This window comes from Artemia franciscana, chromosome 11, assembly GCF_032884065.1.
Source record: "Artemia franciscana chromosome 11, ASM3288406v1, whole genome shotgun sequence".
Taxonomy (NCBI): domain Eukaryota; kingdom Metazoa; phylum Arthropoda; class Branchiopoda; order Anostraca; family Artemiidae; genus Artemia; species Artemia franciscana.
Genome location: NC_088873.1, coordinates 23387558 through 23413545, shown reverse-complemented (window position 1 = coordinate 23413545; position 25988 = coordinate 23387558). Strand labels below are relative to the sequence as shown.

Genomic DNA, 25988 nt, shown 5'->3' with positions numbered 1-25988 from the left:
TCCGCCATGGGGTCTGACAGCAAGTAATCCTTAGCACATTCTAGTATTACTTGCTTAATTACACCATTGCTAATTGGTATTTTGTCTTCGGATGCTGTTTCAACATTGCCGAACTTCTGGGTTTTCATTAGTGTATCAAATATGGCTTGTAATTGCACATTTACAAATAGCTTATTACTATCATTGTTAGAATAAAAGTCAGACTTTTCTGTTTTAAGAATTTTCTTAAATTCCAGAGCGATCACTCTGTCTGATGGAAGTTTTCCCGTGATGGGAAAGCCACTGTCAGTTTAACGACTGGATCACTACAAATTAATTCACAAGTTGCCTCCATTCCACTATTTCTTGCATTGAATTTTTTTTTCAATCTTTCCACTATAAGTGGCTCTGTAGCCTTAGATGTCATTTGCTTGATAGTCGAGCCTCTTCTCTTGTCATATCTTTCCATAGATAATCTGTCGTCCATCCTAGGGCAGAACTAAGATATCTGACTACCATATCACTAATCATTTTGGTCTACATAGGATTTACAACTTTTGCGATGTCCTCCTCTGCTTTTTGAAGGAGAGGAGGAATTTCAACCGACAATCCTGCCAATCTGCTATGGACACTTACTGAAGATCTAAATTGCAAATTCCGCGTTTGGCGTGAATGATTTAAATAGCCTTGGTGGCCTGTATATGGCTGATGTGCAGAATAAGCTTTGTTAGGGCCTTGTGTTTCCTGATGTGTTGTGTGAAATATATCTAAGCGAAAATTTAGAGGTGCTTGATGGGACTGTCCAGAGTAGACTGAATATGACTAAGTTTGAGGTCGTGAGTAAGCTATGTGTGGAGGTGAGAATTATGTGTGTGGATGTGAAAATCCCTACATGTGTTGTTAGTCCTGTCTAGGGAATACTAGGCTCAATAAGATTGACAAAGGCAATTTCAAAGATTTTTTACAAGTTTTACTAACGTCAGTGAGCTATAAGATCTTAAAACAATGATGAACTAAAACCAGTAATCTGTGCAGGAAGATTTTAAGATCTTGGAAGTCAGATCTTAATACTAAAACACAGTTATTTTAATAACCCTGTCACCATCTAGTCCTGTATAATGTTATATTTCTAATCTGACCGATGTACTTGAAAAGGGGTGAAAAACTATTTATGTCCATAATAGATGGAAAGATTAAATACTGTATCCCTGTGTATTACTCAGCTTCGAAAAAGTTACTTTCTAAAATAGAATCAATAGCACGTTACAGTCTGAGACTAATCACAGGGGCAGTAAAAAATACACCCACTGCAACACTGTCAAATGAGGTTAATATCCCTTTTTTAGAAGAAAGGTTCTTGAAACTATCCTTTAATTACTTTAGGAAAGTTAACACCAATCAAAATCACCATATTTTCAAAGCGTGTCTCGCAAATCACACATTTTCCTTTAAAAATTGGAAGCCATATTATAGTCCAGATAATGTCAAGTTGACTTCCTTGGTGGATAATATCGGTGTTCCTAGAATCCTAATCTTTTTCTTACCTGACTCGGACCTCCTCCCGATAACACAGATAATACCATAGATACAAATATCCCTGGTATGGATTGCCGTAAGACTCAGGTGAACCTTCAAATCCTTCGTCAACTAACATTAGTTAAAATTGCAAAATTTCGCAATTGGAAAAAGATATTTATTGATGGATCAATCTCAAAAGATGGAAAGACAGGTATTTTTTTTCTGAATGGATAAATCATTAGTTCGGATTAAAGTTTCAGACGGAACTCTTATTTTCCATGCAGAATCCCTTGCTCTCCAAAAAGCTCTGGATACTGTGCTAGAAGCTGGATCGAGTGCTTTTGCTATCTTCTCTGATTCTAAAAGTCCCCTTTCTGATTTGAAAAAGGGCCAAGGAAAATTTATTCCAATCATTGTTCATCTACAGGAAAAGATTCACAAAATAATAGCTGCGTTTTGATCACCGTTCATTGAAGTAGTTGAACTGACAACGAGTGCTTAATTTTTGTTTTTACTCCACAGTGGACGTTGAATTAAAATGGAATAGTTGTGGGCATCAATTCATGGCTAATTGTAGAATAAGCCAAGACAGATTGTCCAATTGAGTGAGAAGCAAACTTGACATTAATTCCCCCCTTATTAGGAATGTATAAAAAGGAGGTTAGTTCATTTGTTAATAGATATGTCTTATTTGTTATCCGTCCATGCATCATTGCTAGGGCAGTCGAACCAAGGTAGATAGTCATAGAGCTAATATAGTGATAGAACCTATAGTTTTCCAAGTGTTTGATTAATTTGGCTTGGGTAAACGGCGGAAGAACGCGGGTGCCTCTCTTATTGGACCAATTCACGGTTTGTTATCCTTTAGCAAGTCACACCTGCCAAGAGCCTCGGGCAGGTTGACCAAGAATCTAAAATTGACATAAGACCATTAGATTGCCTGGAATGAGAGGTAAACATGGGACGTTTACCTATGAGGTCTTAGACAGGTTGAACCAAGAATTTAAAATTGAAACATGAGACCGTTAAATTCACCTAGAAACAGAGGCGTCCACCGGGGGCTTTCTTCAGTAAAAATAGGAATTAAAGCATGGACGACCAAAGCAGCGCAGCAGGGTTGCCAACTTCGATACAATTGTACCATTTTGGTACATTTCACCTCTAAAGGTACATTCTGGTACAATCACAAATTTCCTGGTACATTTTACAAAATGTGGTACAGTATGATACAATAACATTTGACTGGGCGTCAGGACGCAGCGAGCGGAGAGAATTTTAGTTCTATTTGTTTTCTCTTCTAGAGTTTGTCTCTTTTAAGTTTTTCTTTACACATTTATTTAAGTGCCTGTTGTTGGCCTCTTGCGGTCATAAAATAACGTGAAGCAGCACATCCATGTGTACGGTAAGTACAAAATAGGTGAGCTGCTATTTGGAGGAGTGACACCAAAATGGTCTCTGTAGGGGAAAGGAGGTCTCCCAAATATCTTTGAAAGAAGATATCTGATTCTTTTTTCTCTTTATTGTAATGTAATTTTCCGATTTTCTACGTGTTGTGCGTGGCGCAAAAAATTTTTGTCTTGCCCGTAGCACAACACACAAAAAAATAGATATGGTACAATTTTTGATCAGTAGTACAATTTTAGGGCGTTTTGTGGTACTCTTTCTTCAGAAGTGTTGGCAACACTGCAGCGCAGGCCGTTTGAGTTGGAGGTAACAAGGGAGTAAATTTATTCTCTTTTTCCAAAGGAAGTATAAAATAAAGTATTATTCATTAAAAAATCCTTATTTTTTTCACAAGTTTAAGAGAGAGGAGATTTCCTCCCTTAATAACTCTAGATCTTAACCTGAGAGTTTATTCAGCAAGATCAACTTACTGGAGGGGGGGGGGGGCGCGGTAAATGCCTAGACTCAATGCATCCTCTCCCCCTCCCAAAACTCTACTTCTCTTAAAACTCTGTCTACAGGATTTCTAAACAGTAGCCTATTGTCATACTAAGTAATTTACTTCTTGGAGAAACCAAGTTAATGCCTCTATAATTACAACAGCTACTTCTAGGCTATCACCTTTATTGTAGAGGGTTTCAACTAAAATTTTCCCAAAATTGGTAAGTAGGCCTACTTTTCCTTTTTGAAAAAATTATTTTTATAATCTTCAGTGATTAGATTCAGTAATCATCTGGAATCAGTAATTTAGGCTATCTCTAATTTCACAACTGCAATATTGAAAGAAAAACTTGTTTAGGCCTACCTCCTTATCTGTACCTTTTAAGTTTCAATCCTTAGTACTGATTCTAATTCATCTTACATTTCAAAAGTGTCAACAACTTCTTGTTCTTTTCTATGTAATTTCTATAGCTTTTTTATGGTTTAGCACATTCTCAAAATGTTCTGTCCATTGCTATTTAGCTCTTTCTTTATTTTTTATTGTAGCCCCATTGCTGTATTTATCTGGGACAAGTCCAAATTGACCATTCCATCCTATGTTTTAACATAGCCCATCAGTGCATTTTTTCTATTATGCCATCTGGCTGCATCTTCTAGATCTTCAGGAATTTTGTGTATGGCCTCTACTTCATACCTCCTTCATTCAGGTTTTAATGCTTTATTGGTAAATATTTCACAGGTTGTATAATTGACTTACCAATAAAGTAAACATACCATTTGATGCCTTTTTTTATGTTTTTTATAAATATAATAATCACTTCTGTTGCAAATTAAAATTTAAGCACTTTTTGAGCTCTTAACAATGACAAATTTTCAATAAAAATATTAGTTATTGGTTGTTTTTGACAAAATAATACTATATTTTCTCAGTGCTGTTTTCTTGGTCATTGTGCTGTTTTCTATATTTTCTCAGTTCTGAAATTAATAATAATTAGGTTTGGTTTAGGTCAAAAAGTGCTTAAATTTGGATTTGCAATAGAATTGATTATTGTATTTGTAAAGAACATAAAAAAAAGGCATCAAGTGGTATCTTCTCTTTATTGGTAAGTCAATTATATGAACTGCAAAATATTTACCACTTTGCCTACTTCCCTTACATTCTTCTTTCTTTCAATAAATAATCACTCAAATATTTCTGAGTTAGTATTGCTAATCAATATTTATCACTCAGAAATCTTAAACTGTCTAGTTGAATACTCCACTGTTCCTGGAAATTTTCTCTCAAATTCTCATTCTGGAGGGTACCTATGTCATAAATTCTTGGAAGGTAGTGACCCTCCCTAAATTTTACCTCTGGATTAACCCTAGATGTTACTAGATGGTGGTCTTTACTTTTACCATCTATAAAATCATTACTATAGACCCTGGTATCATGTCATCATGTCAGTTGTCTGTTTACAATAACATAATTGGTAAGTTTGGATGTTCTACCATCATATGAATACAATGTTAAGTTATGGGCAATTTTACTATCAATTACTGTATTGGCTATAACTAGATTATTGTATCTAGAAAATTGCAACAGCCTATAGCCATTACTGTTCTCTTTTCCTACCCTAAATTTACCTAGGCAAGGATACAACCTATCCCTATTTCAAAAAACCTGGGCATTAAAACCCCTTGATAAGATAAAAAGAGCAATTAGCATTCTATTACCAATACCTTCCCAAACTAAACAAGACTTAGCTGTGTCATAATTTATCTCAAGCCATACTCCCTTTCTATGCACCCTATTATTTGTGTCTGAGTAAATAAGTTCTATATACTTATTCAAAGTCCAGTTCAAAACATCTTTCAGTCAAAATGTCATTAAAATATTTTTTTTTATATATATTGTAATATTCCAAGTTACAATTTTCATATTATTTAAATCATTAGACATATCATGGCCTCAGAAAAAGCAATGGGTCCCAAAATAGTGCAGGACAGTGACCAATATTTCTTCTAAAGTGCTTAAGCTGGCTTAGAAAGGGACAGTCATGGTCCCATCTTGGTCACAACATAGTTTTCCACACTTGGTGATGCTCTACTATCAGCAAGGGTTGAAAACCTGCTCAAACAATGTTGATGCCTACAGACATTATACTATGGGAAGGCAGTTTGTAATGGATGGCTAAGCTAGGAAGAGGTTTTTCAGCCCACCAAAGCAAACAAAACCCAGAAAAAGTATCTATCAGTCAAAATTCACTGCAAGTGCTATGTTATTTACTATGCTAATATTTTTATTGTTTATCATTTTGTGATACATTATGTTTTGTTTTTTGTTAAAATTGTTGCATGCTTGACCCAAAAAAGCCACTCTGTCTTAGTAATCTCAATAGAATTGTTGTATAAAATTATTATTTAATAAAATGGCTTAAAGTAAGGATAACAGTGGAAGGAAACATGATAATCTCATTAACAGAAACATACAGTAGCCTTTATCATAAAATTAGTTTAAAAAACTTTTTCCACAAGGCAAGTTTTCAAAAAAAAAGTAAAGAGCTCTGTTAAGCCAAGAATAAGCAACAATAAAGTCAAATAATCTTCCAAGCATGAAACTGCCTCAAATCACTATCAATACATAAATGAAACTTGCAACAAACAAAAGTTACAATACATAGCCTAGTCAAAGTAAAAAAAAAAAAAAATTAACATAAGTAGGGCTCATAACACCTATGCCTTCTCAAGACTAGAACACAATTTGCTCTTTACTGAAAAAAAAATGACTATCAATTGACTGCTAAATTGACATATACTGACATTTAAGGTTTTGATATTTTTTTTTATTTATGAAAGTAAGAAAGGTGAAAACATTTCAGACATATTTTGCTGTCAAAACTAACATGAGTAGGCTACTCATGTAAATTTTTGCTTTTTTTACATTTGACTTGTTATTTACTGTATGAATTAAATAAACAAAATATATTTAAAATGTTTTAACTTTTTTAACTTTAAGAAAATAAAAATTATTAAAACTTTAAAGAATGTATATCAGTATATGTATACTAAACTGATATTCCACAACCATTTTTCTTTCAGTAAAGTGCAAATTATGTTCTGGTCTTCAGAAGGTATGGGGTTGTCAAAGACATAGTTTCCAGACCTTTCAACTACACTGAGCAAAATGGCTAGCTCAAAATTTTGATTAGGTGTGTTATGGGAATTAATTGGCATAGAGAAGGGAGGGGGCTTGTTGCCTTCCAGTCACTTTTGACATATTGCCTTTTCAATTTTCAATCAAAGAGCCTTTTTCAAAGTAACAACAACAACAAATGGCCATCTCAAAATTTCTATCTGATGCATTATGGGAAAATACAAGGTTTTGGAGGTGGGTTTATCCACCCTCCAATCACTCTGAATCATAAAAAAGGGCACTAGGTACAACCACCCTTTCTATATGTACCTTGTGTGCCACCAGGGCATATCTTACTTTGCCCTGAGGGCTGTGGGGTGGGTTATCCTCAAAGACATTATTTCTGGTCCTTTCAATTACATTGAACAAAATGACTATCTCAAAATTTTTATTGGATGTGTGTAGAAATGGTGGCTGAGGGAGGGGGATTAGCTGCCCTCCTATCACTCTCAACTATTAAAAAGGGTACTTTCAATTTATAATCAAATGAGCAGTGATTACAAATTGAATGTGCCCTTTCCAAAGCTTATTCAATCACTGTTTCTATATATATACCTTATATGTCCCAAGGGCATAACTTACAGTTCTTGTCCTGAATTCTGTGGAAGTTTGCCATGCTCAAACTCTTGACCTTGAGGGTCAATTTTCAATCGAATCAGCTCTTTAAAGTTTCTAAAGCAACAAATGGTCATCTCAAAATCTCTATCAGATGTATTTCAGGAAAATATAAGTTATAGGGGTGAGGGTTATCCATCTTCTGATTCCTCTGAATCTTAAATGCTGCCAGGGCATAACTTACAACCCTTGCCCTGAGGGCTGTAGGGTGAGTCATCCTCAAAGACATAATTTTTCGTCCTCTCAATTATGCTGAACAAAATTACTATCTCAAAATTTTGATTGGAGTGTTTGGAGAAATGGTTGTCAAGAGAGGGGGATTAGCTGCTATCCAATCACTTTTGACTATAAAAAGGGCACTGGTACTTTCAATTTCTAATCGAATAAGCTGTTTTTGAAGTTTCTATAACAGCAAATGGCCATCTCAAGATATTGATCAGATGTATTTCAGGATAATACAAGGTGCAAGGATTGTACCTTGTATCCACCCCCTAATGACTCTGAGTCTTAAAAGGGCCACTAGAACTTTTGATTACGAATTGAATGAGCCCCCTCCAAAGTTAATTTGGTCATCCTTTCTATATACACCTTACAAGTCCCCAGGGCATAACTTACAACTCTTGTCCTGAGGTCTGTGGAGGTGTTGCCATCCTCAAACTATTGTCCTGAGGGCTGTGAGGGGTTGCCATTCTCAAAAATATAATTTATGGACCTTTCAATTACGTTGAACAAAATGGCTATCTCAAAATTGTATTGGATGTGTTGGGGAAAGGGTAGGCGTGGTAGAGGTGTTAGTTGCCTTCCAGTCACTTTCAACTAGTAAATAGGGCACTGGTCCTTTATATTTCCAATCAAATGAGCTGTTTTTGAAGTTTCTGTGACAACAAATGGTCATCTTCAAATTTAAATCAGATGCATTTCGGGAAAATACAAGGTTTGTGGAGGGAGGAGGGGTATCATCCTCAAAGATATAGACTGGGGGCATATATTTTATCTGCATCCTTGGCATAACTTATAACCCTTGCCATGAGGGCTGTGAGGGGGTTGTCATCCTCAAAGACATAATTTCCAGACCTTTGAATTATGTTGCTCAAAAGTGCTATCTCAAAATTTTTATTGGATGTGTTTGGGAAAATGGTGGGCATAGGAGGGGGGTTAGTTGCCCTCCAATCACTTTCAACTATTAAAATAGGCACTGCCTCTTTCAATTTCCAGTCGAATGAGCTGTTTTTGGAATTTCTTTGACAACAAATGGGCATCTAAAAATTTCTATCAGATGTATTTCAGGAAAATACAAGTTGTGCGGGGGTATCCATACTATAATCACTTTGAATCTTAAAAAGGGATTAAAAAATCTTAGAACTTCTGATTACCAATCCAATTAGCCCTTTCCGAAGTTTTAAGATCAGCCTTCCTATATATACCTTATATGACATGGGGCATAACTTGTAACCCTTGCCCTGAGTGCTCTAGGGAGGTTGTCATCCTCAAAGAGATAATTTCTGGTCCTTTCAATTTCTTTAAACAAAATGATTATCTAAAAATTTGGATTGGATGGGTCTGGAGAAACAAGGGGCTTAGGAGGGGGATTAGTTGCCCCCTGATCACTTTTGACTATTAAAAAGGACACTAGCCCTTTCATTTTTCAATTGAATGAGCTCTTTTTGAAGTTTCTAAGACAAAAAATTACTGTCTCAAAATTTATATCAGCTGTACATTGGGAAAATATGAGGTGTGGAGGTGGGGATCCACCCTCTGACCATTCTAAATCTTAAAAGGGTCACTAGAACTTATGATTACCAATCCAATGAGCCGCCTCTGACATTCGTAAATAACTTACGAATTAGCTTACGTAACGAAATTCTATATTCGTATATTTGTATTATGTATATGAGGGGGTTTGCCCCCTAGTTAATACCTCGCTCTTTACACTAAAGCTTTAATTGTGTCCCAATTTTCTAAGAATAACCCCTGAATCACAAAGGCCGTAGAATAAATAGTTAAAACTACTAAAAATACTTTAGCGTAAAGAGCGAGGTATTTATGAGGAGATGAACCCCTTATATGCGAAATAATCTCTGTTCGTTTAAGTTCTAATGCTGCTCCTTACTTTCAGTTGAAAAAAACTTTTTCATATTTATTTTTGATTGTTTTTTAAAATAATTCTAGAAAATACTTCGTCCCCTTCATGGAATTTCTCTTCCTCCATGATAAATTCATCCATGGGTAGATCCTCCCACGTAGCCCCCTCCCCTCACCCCCCCTTCCCAACCAAAAAATCCCCGTGAAAACGTCTGTACACTTACCAATAACCATTACTGTATGTAAACACTGGTCGAAGTTTGTAAGCAGATCCAGTTTGGTTATGTCAGTCACCTATCTTGGACTTGTGCTTATTCTTTCCACCAAGTTTCATCCTGATCTCTCCGCTTTAAGCGTTTTCCAAAATTTCCGGTCCCCCCCCCCTAATGACACTGGATCTGGTCGGGATTCAGAATAAGAGATCTGAGTTTCGAGGTCTTTCTAACTATGAAATTTCATTAAGATACGATCACTCTTTCGTAAGTCAAAAATACCTCATTTTTTCTATTTTTTTAGAATTAACCCTCCCCCCGCCAACTCCCCCAAAGAGAGCAGATCCGTTCCGGTTATGACATATCCCGCATCTAGGACTTGTGCTTATTTTCCCCACCAAGTTTCATTCCGATCCCTCCACTCTAAGCATTATCCAAGATTTTAGGTTCCGCCCCCCTCCCCTAACTTCCCTTTCACTGGATCCGGTCGGGATTTAAGGTAAGAGCTCTGAGACACGATATCCTTCTAAACATCAAATTTCATTAAGATCCGATCACTCCTTCGTAAGTTAAAAATACCTCATTTTTTAATTTTTCAGAATTAACCCTCCTCTCCCAACTCCCCCAAAGAGAGTGGATCTGTTCGTTACATCAATCACGTATCTAGGACTTGTGCTTATTTTTCTCACCAAGTTTCATCCCGATCCCTCAACTCTAAGCATTTTCCGAGATTTTAGGTTCCCCCCTCAATTCCCCCCAATGTCACCGGATCCAGTCAGGATTTAAAATAAGAGGTTTGAGACAAGATATTCTTGCAAACTTCAAATTTCATTAAGATCCAATCACTCCTTCATAAGTTAAAAATATCTCATTTTTTTTAATTTTCAGTATTACACCCCCCCCTCACTCTCCCAAACAGAGCAGATCCGTTCCGGTTATGTCAATCACGTACTTAGGACTTCTGCTTATTTTCCCCACCAAGTTTCATCCCAATTCCTCCATTCTAAGCGTTTTCCAAGATTTTAGGTTCCCCCCCTAACTCCCCCCAATGTCACCAGATCTGGTCGGGATTTAAAATAAAAGCTTTGAGATACGATATCGTTCTAAACATCAAATTTCATTAAGATCCCATAACCCGCTCGTAAGTTAAAAATACTTCATTTTTTCAATTTTTTCCGAATTAACCGACCCCCCACTCCTCCCTAGATGGTGAAATCGCGAAAACGACTATTTCTAATTTAATCTGGTCCGGTCCCTGATACGGCTGCCAAATTTCATCGTCCTAGCTTACCTGGAAGTGCCTAAAGTAGCAAAACGGGGACAGACAGACCGACAGAATTTGCGATCGCTATATGTCACTTGGTTAATACCAAGTGTCATAAAAACAAACAAACAAATAAACGTGCACCCGTGATCAGTCTTCTGGTAAAATTTACGAAGTTCCACATTTTTGTAGATAGGAGCTTGAAACTTCTACCACGTTACCACGAACTGTTTTATCGTTGTGAGAAATCGGACTTGCTTTAATAATCAACTATTTTAGGAAAGACTTTAGTATGAAAAGACATTAAATTCCATAAAGAGCAAAATATTAGTAATTGCAAAAATATTTGTAGACATTTTAAGAAGGGATTACAACAATTCAACAAGAGCTAAGAGCTCATATGGTACTTGTGACGAAGTCGGAAGAGCCAAGAGCTCATACAGCATGAGCTCTAGCAAAATTCTAAAAATCAGTAGATTTATTTAAAAGGAAAATCAGAGGCTTAATGCCGGTTGGGATTTAAAATAAGAGCTCAGAGACACGAGGTCCTTCTAAATATCAAAATTCATTAAGATCCGATCACCCACTCGTAAGTCAAAAATACCTCATTTTTTCTATTTTTCACCTCCCTTCAGCCTCTCAGATGGTCGAATCGGGGAAAACGACTTTATCAAGTCAACTTGTGGAGGTCTCTGACACGCCTACCAATTTTCATCGTCCAAGCACGTCCAGAAGCACCGAACTCGCCAAAGCATTGGACTCCCCTAACTCCCCCAAAGAGAGTGGATCCAGTCCGGTTACGTCAATCACGTATCTACGACATATGCTTATTCTACCCACCAAGTTTCATCCTAATCTCTCCACTCGAAGTGTTTTCGAAGATTTCCAGTTTCCCCCTCCAATTCCCCCCAGTGTCACCAGATCTGGTCGGGATTTAAAATAAGGGCTCTGAGACATGGGTTCCTTCTAAATATCAAATTTCATTAAGATCCGGTCACCCGTTCTTAAGTTATAAATACTTCAGTTTTTCTAATTTTTCCAAATTAACAGCCCCCAGCTCCCCCAAAAAGAGCGGATCCGCTCCAATTATGTCAATCACGTATCTGTAACTTGTGCTTATTCTTCTCACCAAGTTTCATCCCGATCTCTCCTCTCCAAGCGTTTTCTAAGATTTCCCGTTCCCCCTCCAACTCCCCCAGTATCACCGGATACGGTCGGGATTTAAAACAAAAGCTCTGAGACACGAGGTCATTCTAAATATTAAATTTCATTGAGATCCGATCATCCATTTGTAAGTTAAAAATATCTCATTCTTCAATTTTTCCTCTCCCTCCAGCTCCCCAGATGGTCAAATTGGGGAAACGACTGTTATCAAGTCAATTTGTGCAGGTCGTTGACACGCCTTCCGATTTTCATCGTCCTAGCCTGTCCAGAAGCACCGAACTCGCCAAAGCACTGGAAATCCCTCCCAACTCAGCCAAAGAGAGCGGATCCGTTCCAATTATATCAATCATATATCTAGAACTTGTGCTTAGTCTTCCCATCAAGTTTCATCCTGATATCTCCACTGTAAGTGTTTTCCAAGATTTGTGTTTCCCCCCTCCAACCTTCTATGTCCCCGGATCCGATTCGAATTGAAAATGGAGCATCTGAGATTTAAGACCTTTCTATGTATCAAGTTTCATTAAGATCCGGTCACCCATTCGTGAGATAAAGATACCTCAATTTTCACGTTTTCCAAGATTTCCGGTTTCCCCTCCAACTTCCTCCAAGGTCACCGGATCTGCTCGTGATTTAAAATTAGAGCTCTGAAGCACAAGATCTTCTAAATATCTAATTTCATTAAGATCTGATCATCCGTTCTTAAGTTACAAATACCTCATTTTTCAAATTTTCCTGAATAACCAAAACTCCCCCAAAGAGAGCGGATCCGGTCTGATTATGTCTGTCATGTATCTTGGACTTGTGCTTATTCTTCCGACCAAGTTTCATCCTGTTCTTTCTACGTGATTTCCAAGATTCCCCCCCCCAACTCTTCCAATAGATCTGAGTAACGAGGTCCTTCTAAATATAAAATTTCATTATGGTCCGATCACTCATAAGTTAAAAATACCTCATTTTTGTAATTTTTCCGAATTAATCGTCCCAAGATAGTCGAATCGGGGAAACGACTATTTCTAATTTAATAAGGTCTGGTTCCTGGTACGCCTGCCAAATTTCATCGGCCTAGCTTTTCTGGAAGTGCCTAAACTAGCAAAACCGGGACCGACAGACAAACTGACAGAATTTGCCATCGCTATATGTCACTTGGTAAATGCCAAGTGTCATAAAAACCATAAAAAAACAAAAGTTTGAAGCGTAGTAGATATCGTTGTAAGAAATTGGACTTGCTTTAATCATCAAATGACTTTCAAAAGACAGGACATTGTATCAAATTGAATGCAGTTAGAAGACAATTGACAGTGAGAATCCATATATAGAAGCCTGCCGCGTGCCGTGTGCTGTGGCCTGGGCAAGTGTGATAGAGTTACATTATTCCGCACAGCTTACTGTTTGACGTATAGTCAGTCAAATGGGTACCCAAATTCATCTGTAGACAATTCCTCTGGGAAACAGGATTGTCATATCTGTAGTTTCCACTATTCTAATCTTGGTTTGCAGATATATCCTACTATTGTTCTAAAAATTTTCTACTGTGAAAAAAATCACACTGAGCCTTTGCTGTTCTACTTTTTACATCTTCTCAGCACCCACCATCTTTACAAATAATACAACCCAGTTAGGTGAAGCTGTCAGCTTAATTGATCTTCTTGTTAGCCAACATCCCCACTTCACCGTCACTTATTCCCAGTCCAAACGACATAGTCTTTTTTACATTATTTTTCAGACCTATTCTGTGCACCCTGAACACTCAAAAGCCACAAAAACCATCCATTTTGCCAATATTTGTATTGAGGACATCAATATCATCTGCATAATCTAAGTTAACGAAAGTTTTACTTTCCAATATGATTCCATGCTCTCTTATAGCCTTTGTTGTGCTCCTTGAGGCAAAGTCCATCAAAATAACCCACATAAATTGGGATAGAACACGACCTTGTATAGCTCCTGACTCAATACAGAACCAGCTACTAACAATGTTTCCTACCTTAACTACAGCAGTAGTGTTCTTGTGCATGACCCTAATCACCTTAATGTATTAATCCAGTATAACATACAAGGATATGACATTCATTTAAGATCTTCAATAAAATTGAGGACTAAAGTGGTCTAATAATTCAGACACTTCTCATTATTAATCTGAGAGTGAAAATTTGATCAACATATCTTCTTCCCCTCGTAAAACCATGCTGTTCTTCTGTTAAAACTTTATCTGTGGTCTAAAAAATATCATCATATTAAGTGATACACTTCTGCCAGAAACCAAGCCAATGGATCCGTAATTACTGCACTAATTCTTATCATCTTTCTTATAAAAGGGTTTAATTAAAGTTGTCAATAAATCCTTGGGTACTTCCCCTTTTTCCAAAAATTATTTCTACAATCTTCATTGACTTATCTCTAACTGTGCAACCATGATGTTTCAAAAGTTCAGTTACTGCTCTATCAGGATATGAGGTTTTATTATTCTTTGGTAATAAATATGAGAAAGAATTATTATCATATTTTAAGACATTCTCAAAATAGTCTGCTCATCTATTTTTTACACTTTTCTCATCAGTTTTTAGGCCCTGTTTCTATCTTAAACTGAGACAAGTCCAGATTGACTGCTCCATCTCAATTTCTTTATATGACAACACAATATTTTGCTGTTGAGCTATCTGGTTGCATCTTCATGTCTTCTGCCATTTTGTCCATGGCCTTTATTCACACCTCCATGCTTCCGTGCTTACTTTACTTCTTTTACATTCATCTTATTCTCGTATAATCTATCACTCAAATACCTGTAATGTATTTGTATAATGAAAATGTATAATATAAACGTATGAATATAATGTATTTGTATAATGTAATGTATAATATAAAAAGTGCTAAAATTGGTGAGTTTTTGAATATATATTTCACCATCTTCTATTTGAATAAAAGTGTGTCAGCCTGAAACTCTTTATTTAAGAGAATTGAGAAGAATCATTTCATCTGATGGAATTTAATATGCTCAAGCTGAATATCAAATCAAAGTCTCCCTGTAATGCTTATTTTATGCTGTTAAAGAGTCCAATGAATTTGTGTTTGTTTGTTTTTGTTTTTTTTTTCTTCGTCGAAAACCATCCCTTAGGAAAGAATGTATCACATTATGCCCCAAGGGAAATCTAATACGTGCCTAAAATTTGAATTTTAGAATTATGGGGAACCAAACACAGTTTTCAAACCAGCAAGTTGTTGATATTGGATCGGTTTTGAATAACCCGGAACGGCCTTTGAAGGAGAGGTTTAGAGCGCTTTTTACTCTTAAAAATATTGGTGGCTTAACTGCAGTCAAGGAAATAGCCAATTGTTTCAAGGATGAGTCAGCTTTACTGAAACATGAGCTGGCTTACTGCCTTGGTCAGATGCAAGACAACAGAGCGGTTCCATATCTTGAAGCAGTTTTGAAAGATGTCCATCAAGAAGCAATGGTTCGCCATGAAGCTGGTAAGTTTGTAATTTTGGGGATATTTATAACAGTTATCGCTGGATCTACCTGCATATGCCCTGAAGTGCTAGCTCACCTTTTGGTCCATAAACTATCAAAATTTTGGGATATACTACTATCATACCTGTAACTATAAAATATAGCAAAATATTGTGATGAATTATAGACTAGTTTTATATAATATATCCAACCCCATAAAAAATAGCCAATAGCCGTTATTATTTAATAATTTTACCCCCCTCCCCTGCTTAAAAAATAATCAGGGGGATTTTAGTTTTAAAGTGTTGTTGTAGGCAACAAAAGCTAAACTTCCACTTAATGGTCAGGGGTGATCTGGGCTGGAGCTCCTTTCATATAAAGACTACATTGAATGAGGTATTAAAAACGAGCAGAAACTGAATGAAAAAAAATTCCTAGAGATTGACATTAATGCTCAAAACGAACGTAAATTTTCCTGTATGTGATGGGGCTGTCATCCGCTTAGTACGCTAGGCTTTGGATCTTTAAACTGAGCTTCGATCTCCCCCCCCCTCTTTTCCGACGCTTCAAGAATGAATGCTCTATTAGAAGATTAATATGATGAAAAGTTCATTCATTTTTTCACAATGCATCGATAATTAAAGAGCTTATTTTGTATCGCTTTAAAAAACAGAACTTTACATTTAAGCGTTTTGAAAGGCTATCCGTAGACAAAACACCTGTAATTTCCAACTAGCTATATTTTTTGCATTCGCAAGTGCAATCATTTATTTACAAGTTAAAGTTTGGCTTAAAGAGTGACGGTGGATAGGCGATAGCCCCTCTCAAATACAGGATTATTGCTATTTGTTTTAAGTTTCAGTGTTGCTTGCTACTTAGGTTAGAAAACACTTGTTTTAAAACGATCAAAAACTAAAAGGAATAGGGTTGACAACCCTCATGTATTCTCAAGACCAGGACATAATTTGTACTTTACTAAAAAAAAAGAAACAAATAGCCGCTTATTGTCTGCTAATCTTCATATTGTGATATTTATTCCTTATAGTTTCAATACTTCTTTATTTAATAAAGTCAAAAAATGAAAGCTTTTAAAATGTATTTTGTTTTCAATAAAGTGCAAATTATGTTCTCGTCTTGAGAAGGTATGGGGGTTGTCAGCCCTACTCATGTTAATTTTTGCTTGCTTTGAGTTTGACTCGATTATTTATTGTAATTTCTGTTCGTTTTTGTTTGAATTCATTTATTGATAGTGATTCGTGGTAGTTTTACGCTTGGAAAATCATTTGAATGTATTTTTACTTATTTTTGGCTTAATGGAGCTCTTTACTATTCTTTGACAAACTTGTTTTGTGGGAAAAGTTTTTTTAATTAATTTCTTTTCGTTTTTTATTGACGTTTTTCACTTAAAAAAAACATTTTGTATCGTTTTTTTATTATTAGACTCCATAATTTTTACTTTAAAAGTTATTTGACTTTGTTTCTGATCATTTTGTTTAAATGAAGCTCTACTTTTTTTAAAAAAAACTTCTTCCGTATGTTTCCCATTGAAAAAATACTATCTTTAAGTAATTAAATAAAAACAAGCAAGCTTTTCATCTACAAGTAAGGAGCAACATCACTACTTTAAACAAAGATAAATTATCACGTATATGAAAGGGGTTGTCTTCACCTCAAGACCTCGCTCTTTACGTTGAAGTTTTTTTATATAATTCAAAAAAAGATTATTATTCTAATCAAACGGCCATTGTGTTTCAGGAATTGTTCTTAAAGAATTAGGACAAAAAAAAACAACCAAAACTTTAGCGTAAAGAACAAGGTCTTGTGGAGGAGACAACTCCTTTCATACATGTAATAATTTATCTTTGTTTTATGTTTTGATGTTCGGTTCTCTTTGCATGAAAAATTCCGGTACTTGTGTGTTATGCGCCACTCACTCAGGTTTAGGCTGTAAGTATATAGTATATTGTACATTGGGTCTGCATGCAAAATGTGTTAGGTCAATTGTGATATACCAGAACCACCCCATTTGTTCACATACCTTATTGGGGCACGAAGTGCCGTAATTTTATTCCAATTTTTATATTGTTTGGGGGAATTTTGCCAGTGTTGTCGTGTTCTGAACTTAGATTAGTGAAAATAATCGGCTATTCTCTAAATTCTGCTACCCCCCCCCCTCAACATTTATGCTAGGGAAACCTATGGAATGTTCTAATTGAAACGTATTTTGTTTATCATGGCAGCAGGAGTAGTTATAACCTAGTAAAGAGCAAGCCACAGCCAACGTTGAATGATTTTTTTCATTTATTTCAAATCCTTAAATATTTTATAATCAAAAAAAGTAATTATCGAGTATTTTGAAAATTATCCTCAATCCCACAAATTGAGCAAAAAAAATCAATATCAGGAATGAAATAATAGAAAGCCCTTGGCTGGGGTCGTACAGCTCCATATTACCTGATATCACAGTGTGTTTTCTATGAAACAGATAGATTAAATTAGTTCTTAGTCCGCTATAAACGAGTCAGTTATTGTTGACTTTTTTATATCGTCAGTTTTTTATACTGTTTTGTGGAATTTTGCCAAATTTATCGGGCTAGTGAAAACTAGATCTACGTTGCATGGGCAACGTGGGGTGTTGCGGCAACCTGTGTTCGGCTTCGCCAGGTAAAGTGTTGCGGGAGCAACACTTTGGTTTTGTTTCCTCGCTTCGATTAAACTTTGAAGTTGTTAATCTGTAAGGATCTTAAAATAAATAATAGGTACACCAACTTGCAGAAGTTGCAAACCCTCATTGCAACTAATAAATATTGCAAACCCGTCATCGCTGAAGATGATTGTAGCTTAACAGCCGATGATTACTTACAAGTCCCCTACATATCTTGCCACTGGAACCAAATTGGTCTTACCATCAAATACACCGGAAACAAATAATAGGTACACCAACTAGCAAAAATTGCACACCCCTCGTTGCCGAAGATGATTATGAGCTGACAGCCGACTGTTGCTTAAAACTCCCCTATATGTGTTACAATTGGTATCGGCCTATTTTTGGTTTTAGTGTGTCCCTTACCACTGAAGTTATCAGCCCCTTTAAAATTCCAAACTGGTATATATCATGAAGGAATTTTTCTACCAAAAAATAGGTGTCATATACTTTCATCAGCTCATCAAGAGCTAATGATTGCCGTCGAAAAAAAAAATCTATCTGTCTTAGTTCAAAAGTTGACTTTTTTGCCGTAGGCCAAGTTTCTAACGTCATCGCTTTAGAAAGGAGCAAAGGATGAACTCTAATTTCTTTAGAAATGAGAGAACTTTTAGAGTTCAAGTGACACATCTGACACCATTTCTATATCGGCCTATTTTTGGTTCTAGTGTGTACCTTACTACTGAAGTTGTCAACCCCTTTAAACTTTCAAACTGGTATATCTCATGAAGAAATTTTTCTACCAAAAAATGGATGACATATACTTTGATCAGCTCATCAAGAGCTATCGACTGCCGTAAAAAAAATATATATCTGTCTTAGTTCAAAAGCTGGCTTTTTTGCCTTAGGCCAAGTTTCTAACGTCATCACTTAGAAAGGAGCAAAGGATAAACTCTAATTTCTTTAGCAATGAGAGAACTTTCAAAGTTTGAGGCACATCTGATACCATTTCTCTACCGCAATTCCAAGTGCGAAATACCGAATGATAAACTCAGCTGAAATCACGAACAGAAATGGATAGAAACAATAGATGGCAGTACTTTCGGTCCCCACTTTTTTATTTCTGTTAATTTTTCTATTTATCACTCAAAGAAGATATATTGGCTGTGGGACCGAGTAACTGCCGCATATATTTAACACTTATAGACTTTAGTCCATCTTCAATTTGAAACTGGCGCCTGCCTGCTTGCCTGCTAGAACGCAGCTTTCCACTCGAAAGCAGAAACATGGTTTAATGAAACGAAAGCTTGACTGCATAACTTCAGATAGTTCTCTCTGACATAGGCTATAAAACTCCATGTCACTTCACACACTATAGACATTGGCTCAAGGACAAGCAAAAACCATCCTTTTTGGCCCCATGCAAGAGCTCTACGAAACTTTCCAAGATGCAAAGTCATATTCATCAATTCGGCATAAGTTCCCCACTTTCCGTAAAAACCGCAGAGGTTAGACCCTTACCACTTTCTAGGAATAAGGTGAAATCTGGGTGCTAGGAAAAAAAAACGACAAAACCAAAGTGTTGCTCTTGCAACCCAGTGATCAGCCAGCCTGCCCATATATTCCTACCTGATTAAGTGAACTTCTTTTTTGTTGACCATGAAAATAAAGTATGAGGTGTAATATCGTAGTTATTTTATTTATTGTTCTTTTTTTAGTTTAAGCATACTGAAGAAAAGTAATTAAGATTATCTTTTGTTCCGGTAGAGCAGAGATGATAGTATTTTGTTGAAAGTGAATTGTTGGTCCTTATAGATGGGGTTAGGTATTGGAAAAGCAAAAGACAATATTAATATGAGAAGTAAAAACCAAAAAAAAAATTGGGACGAAATTTAAACGAACTTTTTTTTTCAAATACGAGTAAAGAGATATGTTAAAATTACAAATAAGTAAAATGAATCTGAACATGACGGAGAGGTTTTCTGTCTACTCCACCCCCACCCTCCGTTCTGTGAATTTCTATTGTTTCTTGTGGTTTACGAAAAAAACTTAGTGTGTTGTCAATTTAAAGAATAGATGTATTCTCGTGGTTTTAGTGGTAATATTTTCCTTTTAATGAAGCTCAAGAAATGCCTGAAGGTAACGAGTGGAAGGCTAATGGAGGTGATAGTCAAAATTTTATTTCACATTTTTAAAAGTTCAAACTTTTATTCTGTATGAATAAAAGGAAGATGGCAATCAGGTAATGAGTTTTCTGCTCAGCACTGATGCACGAGGACTCCTGTCATATATTTTCTTTAGAGTTTTCAGTGTTAATTTTGAGATATGTTCTTTTAGGAGAAGCTTTGGGGGCTATAGGAGATGAAGCAGCCTTGCCAGTCCTTGAATCCTATGTTAACGACCCCATCGTTGAAGTCGCAGAAACTTGTCAACTCTCTGTAGAAAGAATAAAATGGCTTAAGAGCAAGAATGAAGAAAAAGTATCAAGTAACCCTTATTCGTCTGTAGATCCAGCCCCTCCATGTCCAGATAGAAGTCCTGAAGAACTCCGAGCCACCCTTTTAAACGAAGAACTCCCTCTTTTTGAAAGATATAGAGCTATGTTTGCACTTAGGAACAAAGGAGATGATCAAAGTATTTTAGCTTTAGGAAATGGTAAGTGACAGACGCTTTTCTCTATTTGAAAATATAACCACCTTCCACGGCCGTATCCAAGATTTTTTTTTGGGGGGGGGGTACAAAAAAAGCATCAAAAATGTGTTTATAAGTCGAACGAGCGTTTCGGGTGGGAGGCTTCAGTCCCCTCTCCTGTGGATATGGCCTTGCCACTTTCTTCATTTGAATCACCTTTTTTTCTCTATTTAAAAAAAGGAGTTCCAGTTCCAAAATAGTAAATCCAGCAGTACAATGTTTTATGTCAAGGAAGTGCATATACAGTATTTTTGCTGGTAGGTAATTCTTTGCACTAACTTATCTATTGTTTATTTGTTGTTGTTTTTTTGGGGGGTGGGGGAGCTATAGTAGAGTTTCTTTTTCCAGACTATGTCATCTTTTTGTGAAAAAGCCTAAACTGATTGTAGACTATTTCAATGTTTGTGAAAAAGCTTATTTGACTGCCGAATCTTCAACTGTTGGCTAGGTATTTTGAAAGGATCTTCTACATGTCATGTAGCTAAACATGCCAATAAAATTAAAATTAAACACACCCACCCCCTAAGTCTAAGATGCTGTATCAGCTGGTTTATTCGTTTTCCAGCAACTCATTCTGTTTTCAAATTTAAGTATAGCTCCTTTAAACTGAGAGCTTTTCGAACCAAAAACGATGGCCTTTACATCTCTTTCTCTTAAACTGTTTCAAAACTCTCTCTTTCAACAGTAGTGCTTCCCTGAATTTCCCTAAATTAAAATCAATAATAAAGCTTTGCTCTCATGTATTGAATTATATTTCACAAAGAGATTCAACAATAAAGGTACAACATTTAGAAGCTCATCTTTATCGGAGGAACCCATGACGACACTAAAAAGAACCATGATATTTTTTTTTTCTCAGATGTGTGAAATGTATGAGAACTTTTTTCAAAAGTACATTTGACTAAGCGTTCTAAAATGGAGAACTCATGAGTTTCCATTGTTATAGGCGTATGAAAGCACACTCTAATTCAGTGGTTCCCAACCGGTGGTACGCGTACCCCAGGGGGTACGCGAAACCCTCGCAGGGGGTACGCGAAGGTCCCAAAATTAATTTAGTCTACATCTTTAAAACTTGTTTCTGACTCAGTTCCAACATTTCCCTCAAAATCAGATAACATAACCCATTGTACGTAATTTCAGACTCATTTTCAAAACTTTCGCTTTCAGTAACCTGCTAATTTTTCTCCATAGCCGTAAGGTCTCGATTTAAACTCAGCGGGTTCAGTATCTTGTCATCTGTTGAAACACGAAGTTCGTGAATTGTGGTTGCAAACAAAGATGGATAGATTCCTGATCAGGAATAACAAGAAGCCGAATGATGGTACCCAAAACTCTGAACCTGCACCTAAGAAGAAGAAATATGACGAATCATCGGTCAAAGTGCGTCGATATTTGTCAGAATACCTAGGGCTCGGATTTAGTGCGACAAAGTCTGATCCAGTGAATGCACAGTGCGTTCTTTGTGGTCAAGTCTTGGCCAACAGTTCCATGAAACCTGCGCATATGAACCGGCATCTCAGTACTGTGCACCCTTCTCATGTCGGTAAGCCCATAGAGTTTTTCAAGCGTAAACAAGAAGCATTCGCTAGTAACTGTTTGGAAATTGCAAAAGTGGCATCAGTTTCTTCAAAGGCTCTCCGGGCTTCGTATGCTGTTTCATATTTAGTTGCGAAACAGAAAAAACCGCACACCATCGCCGAATGTCTGATATTACCAGCACTAGTGAAAGTCAGTGAAATAATGTTTGACACGAAAACTGCTACTGCCCTTCAGTCTATACCTGTGTCGAACAATACCATTTCAAGAAGGATAGAAGACATTGCAAGCGATATTGTCATGCAGGTTATTGAGCAAATAAAGTTGACGAAGATGTTTGCGTTACAGCTTGACGAAAGCACGGATGTGTCAGGTGAAGCCCAGGTGATCGTCTTTGTTCGATATCAAGATTGTTCTGACATAAGAGAAAATATTCTGTTTTGTCAAAACCTACAGTCAAGAACAACAGGAGAAGAACTATTCAAGGTGATTGACAAATTCTTCGCAGAAGGGGGCATCTTGTGGGACTGGTGTCTATCAGTTTGCAGTGATGGAGCTGCCGCCCTAACAGGGAAGAATAATGGGCTCATGGCCTGGATAAGGAAGAAAAATCCAAAGGTGAAGTGGTTGCACTGCATCATTCACAGGCAAGCTCTTGCATCGAAAAGGATGAACGCACATCTGCACGAGACCCTCAACGAGGCTGTAAAAGTGATCAACTTCATCAAAGCCCGACCACTGAACTCAAGAATGTTCAAGTTGCTGTGCCAAGAGATGGGTTCAGAACATCAACATTTACTTCTGCACACAGAAGTTCGCTGGTTGTCTCGTGGGAATATTTTAAACAGACTTTTCGAGCTTCTACAAGAAGTTCATATGTTTCTTCTGGAGCAAAAATCTGCATTCAGTTCACTTTTTGAAAACCAGGACTGGGTCTGCAGGCTGGCCTATCTTGCGGATATTTTCGACAAACTGAATGACTTGAATCTGTCAATGCAAAGTTTCCGGACGGACGAACTCTCCCTGAATTTGAAGATGTGTGCTTTCATCAAGAAATTGGAGTTCTGGCTTAAAAAGGTTCAAAGAAACAGCGTTAGTGTCTTCCCGACCCTTGACAAGTTTGCGGACGATAGTGAAATTGACAACCTCAACACAATCTGTGATTGTATTCGGGAGCATCTGACAAAGTTGCAAGATGAACTTGTGTCATATTTCCCATCGATTATGAACCAAGATAGAACGCAGGATTGGATCCAAAATCCATTTCTTGAAGACGTGACCTCAAGCTCCGGTCTTAGTGACAAGCTTACAGAGAATCTGATCGAACTTGCCAGTGATCGCGCCTTAGAACTGAAATTCCAAAATGTAACTGTTTCCCAGTTTTGGCTGGAGGTGAAAGGAGAATACAAGGAACTAAGTGAAATCGCCATGTCTGCTTTGTTACCATTCGGATCCACTTACCTTTGTGAAGTGTCATTTTCGGCAATGTCATTGATCAAAACCAAACACAGAAACAGACTGAGTGTACAAAATGACCTTATAATTGCCGTTAGTGACATCGAGCCAAGATTTGATAATATTTTAGCAAAAAAGCAGCCTCAAGTTTCTCATTGATTTTGTACGTACATTTAAGCACCGTCATATTGGACAATAAATCTCGTGTTTTTGAAAATCTGATTTTAGTTAAGAAAAAAGTAAAACAACGATTCTCAAGAAAGGGGTACGCAAACTTTTTGGGCCTTGACTAGGGGTACGCGGACCGAAAAAGGTTGGGAACCACTGCTCTAATTATGGACTTTTTTTACCAGAGGATTCGGGTATGTAAATTAATGTTACATATTAACCTTCTTTTTGAATTTTGCTTTACTCCTTGTTTTTTGACAGCTTGGTGAGATAGACCTCTGAAGAATTCATTTATGACTTTTTTCAATATAGACAGCAAATTTTATCGCTAATTACGAAAAGACCATACCAGATCATTTAACAATTTACTATTGTTAGTTTTGTTTATCAAGTACGATACTCTTATTGAACGACTCGGTGAATAATAATAAATATCAGATTTTCGATTTCAGTGATGAAAAATGGTGTTATACCTATCCCAGTGCCCTTTGTTCCTAAGATTAAGTAATAAAAATAAATATAATGTATTATTATACATGTCGGGAACTAAATATCAAAATAATCGAGAATAGGTTTTTCGCCTGCCTAAAAAAATTTCTTATTGTATTATTCTTTCAGAGTTAAAAGTCTTCGAATATAATAAAAAGATAAGCCGCATGGTGGAAAACTAAAATTAATAATCCTCGCATGCAAAATAACTGTAGACTCGTGCATTATGATCCTTATATATAATATATAAAAGAAAAAAAATAAGTATTACTCTTGGAGTAAATAAGAAAAAATAAATTAAAAAGCGGAAAAACCTTAGAGTCGGGTGTTCTTTACACAAAATTAAGTTTAAGAAATCAAGATTATTGCCAAGTGCACGTACCGATCAACGTGGCATATTCTAAATAGTTTTATGTTAAATCAAGGTGCTCAAAGACTAATTGGTACAGAATTTAGGCTTGACATATTAGCAGCAAAACTCATAACGAAGTGAGAAAAGCAAGCCTTCTACACGGGGGAAAGGTAAATTATAAGCTATATCAGAAGCTGTTGTACTTTCGTTTTACCATTTTCCGAATGAAAATGTGGGTTTCTCTTAATTTTTCCAATAGCAAAGGACTAGCAATGGTGCATTGTCTGTCGAGAGGTGATTTCAATGTTGAAACGTCTAGTCTCAGTTGTTCAGTGATAACTTATTCTTCTTTTTATAGGGCTTCAATGCAAAGGAGCTCTTTTTCGTCACGAAATTGCTTACGTTCTCGGTCAGATACAAAGTCCTTTAGTCATTCAACAACTGAGAGAGCGACTTGAATTACCCGAAGAAAGTGAAATGGTAAGACATGAATGTGCTGAAGCTCTTGGGTCGATAGCAGCACCAGAATGCCGCCAAATTCTTGAAGCTTATTTGAAGGACGAAGCAAGGGTGGTGAAAGAGAGCTGCGAGGTGGCACTGGATATTTGTGAATACGAAAATAGCCCTGAATTCCAATACACTGCTAGCTTGGTATAGTAATTCAAATATATTTCTGTTCTGGATGTTTTTCTTCGTCTTAAATTTTTCTATGAGAATAATGTGTACTTTTAGTGGGGAGATCCAGGGCTACCGAGAGAGGATGACGACGGTTGGGACTGTTATTATGCGTACTGCGTCGCAGTGGCTAATTCGTCGGGTACTGATATGTCTTGTAAATTGTTCAATAGTTACTAAAGCTCTTTCCATTGGGAACTAACCACAGCCTTGCCTTAGTCTCTGATACTTTACTCAGCAATTCAAAAGGACTCAGACGATCAAAAGGAGGTAGCCTTTTTTCGTATGTTTTAACCTGTTGGCGTTGTACTGTTCTGCTCAATTTTATGCCTGATTTTAATTCAGTTATCAACTAGAAATATTGTCTTGAATTCATTACAGTTTAAAAGGTAGATTTTTGTCTATAATTTATACTTGTAATACTTATCTTTCATAGTTATTGGAAGCTTCAGGATTAGAAATACTACAGTAAACCCTACTGACTAGGCTCTTCTTTCAGTGGCACTAATTTACAAAAATGGGGGGGGGCTTGTATTTTTTTGTGCGAAGTTGCAAAATAAGTATTTTCTAATGTGTAAATGGGGGCATCCCCCCGCCCCAATTGATGTACAATTCATCTACGAAATGAAATTAAACC

General features: G+C 36.6%; 1 protein-coding gene across 3 annotated transcripts; it reads left to right on the top strand.

The window, feature by feature from the left end:
* Positions 1-3106: 3106 nt before the first annotated feature.
* Positions 3107-25359, top strand: LOC136032983 (deoxyhypusine hydroxylase-like). Of its 3 annotated transcripts, none has more exons than XM_065713501.1 (4): positions 3107-3207; positions 15069-15361; positions 20323-20640; positions 25035-25359. In XM_065713501.1, exons 1-4 carry the CDS (start codon positions 3107-3109, stop codon positions 25331-25333), a joined length of 1011 nt encoding a protein of 336 aa, XP_065569573.1. In that variant the 3' UTR covers positions 25334-25359. The 3 variants fall into 3 exon arrangements, with proteins under 3 accessions (XP_065569573.1, XP_065569574.1, XP_065569575.1); XM_065713502.1 differs by having other exon boundaries at positions 3176-3258; XM_065713503.1 differs by having other exon boundaries at positions 3182-3218.
* Positions 25360-25988: the final 629 nt, after the last annotated feature.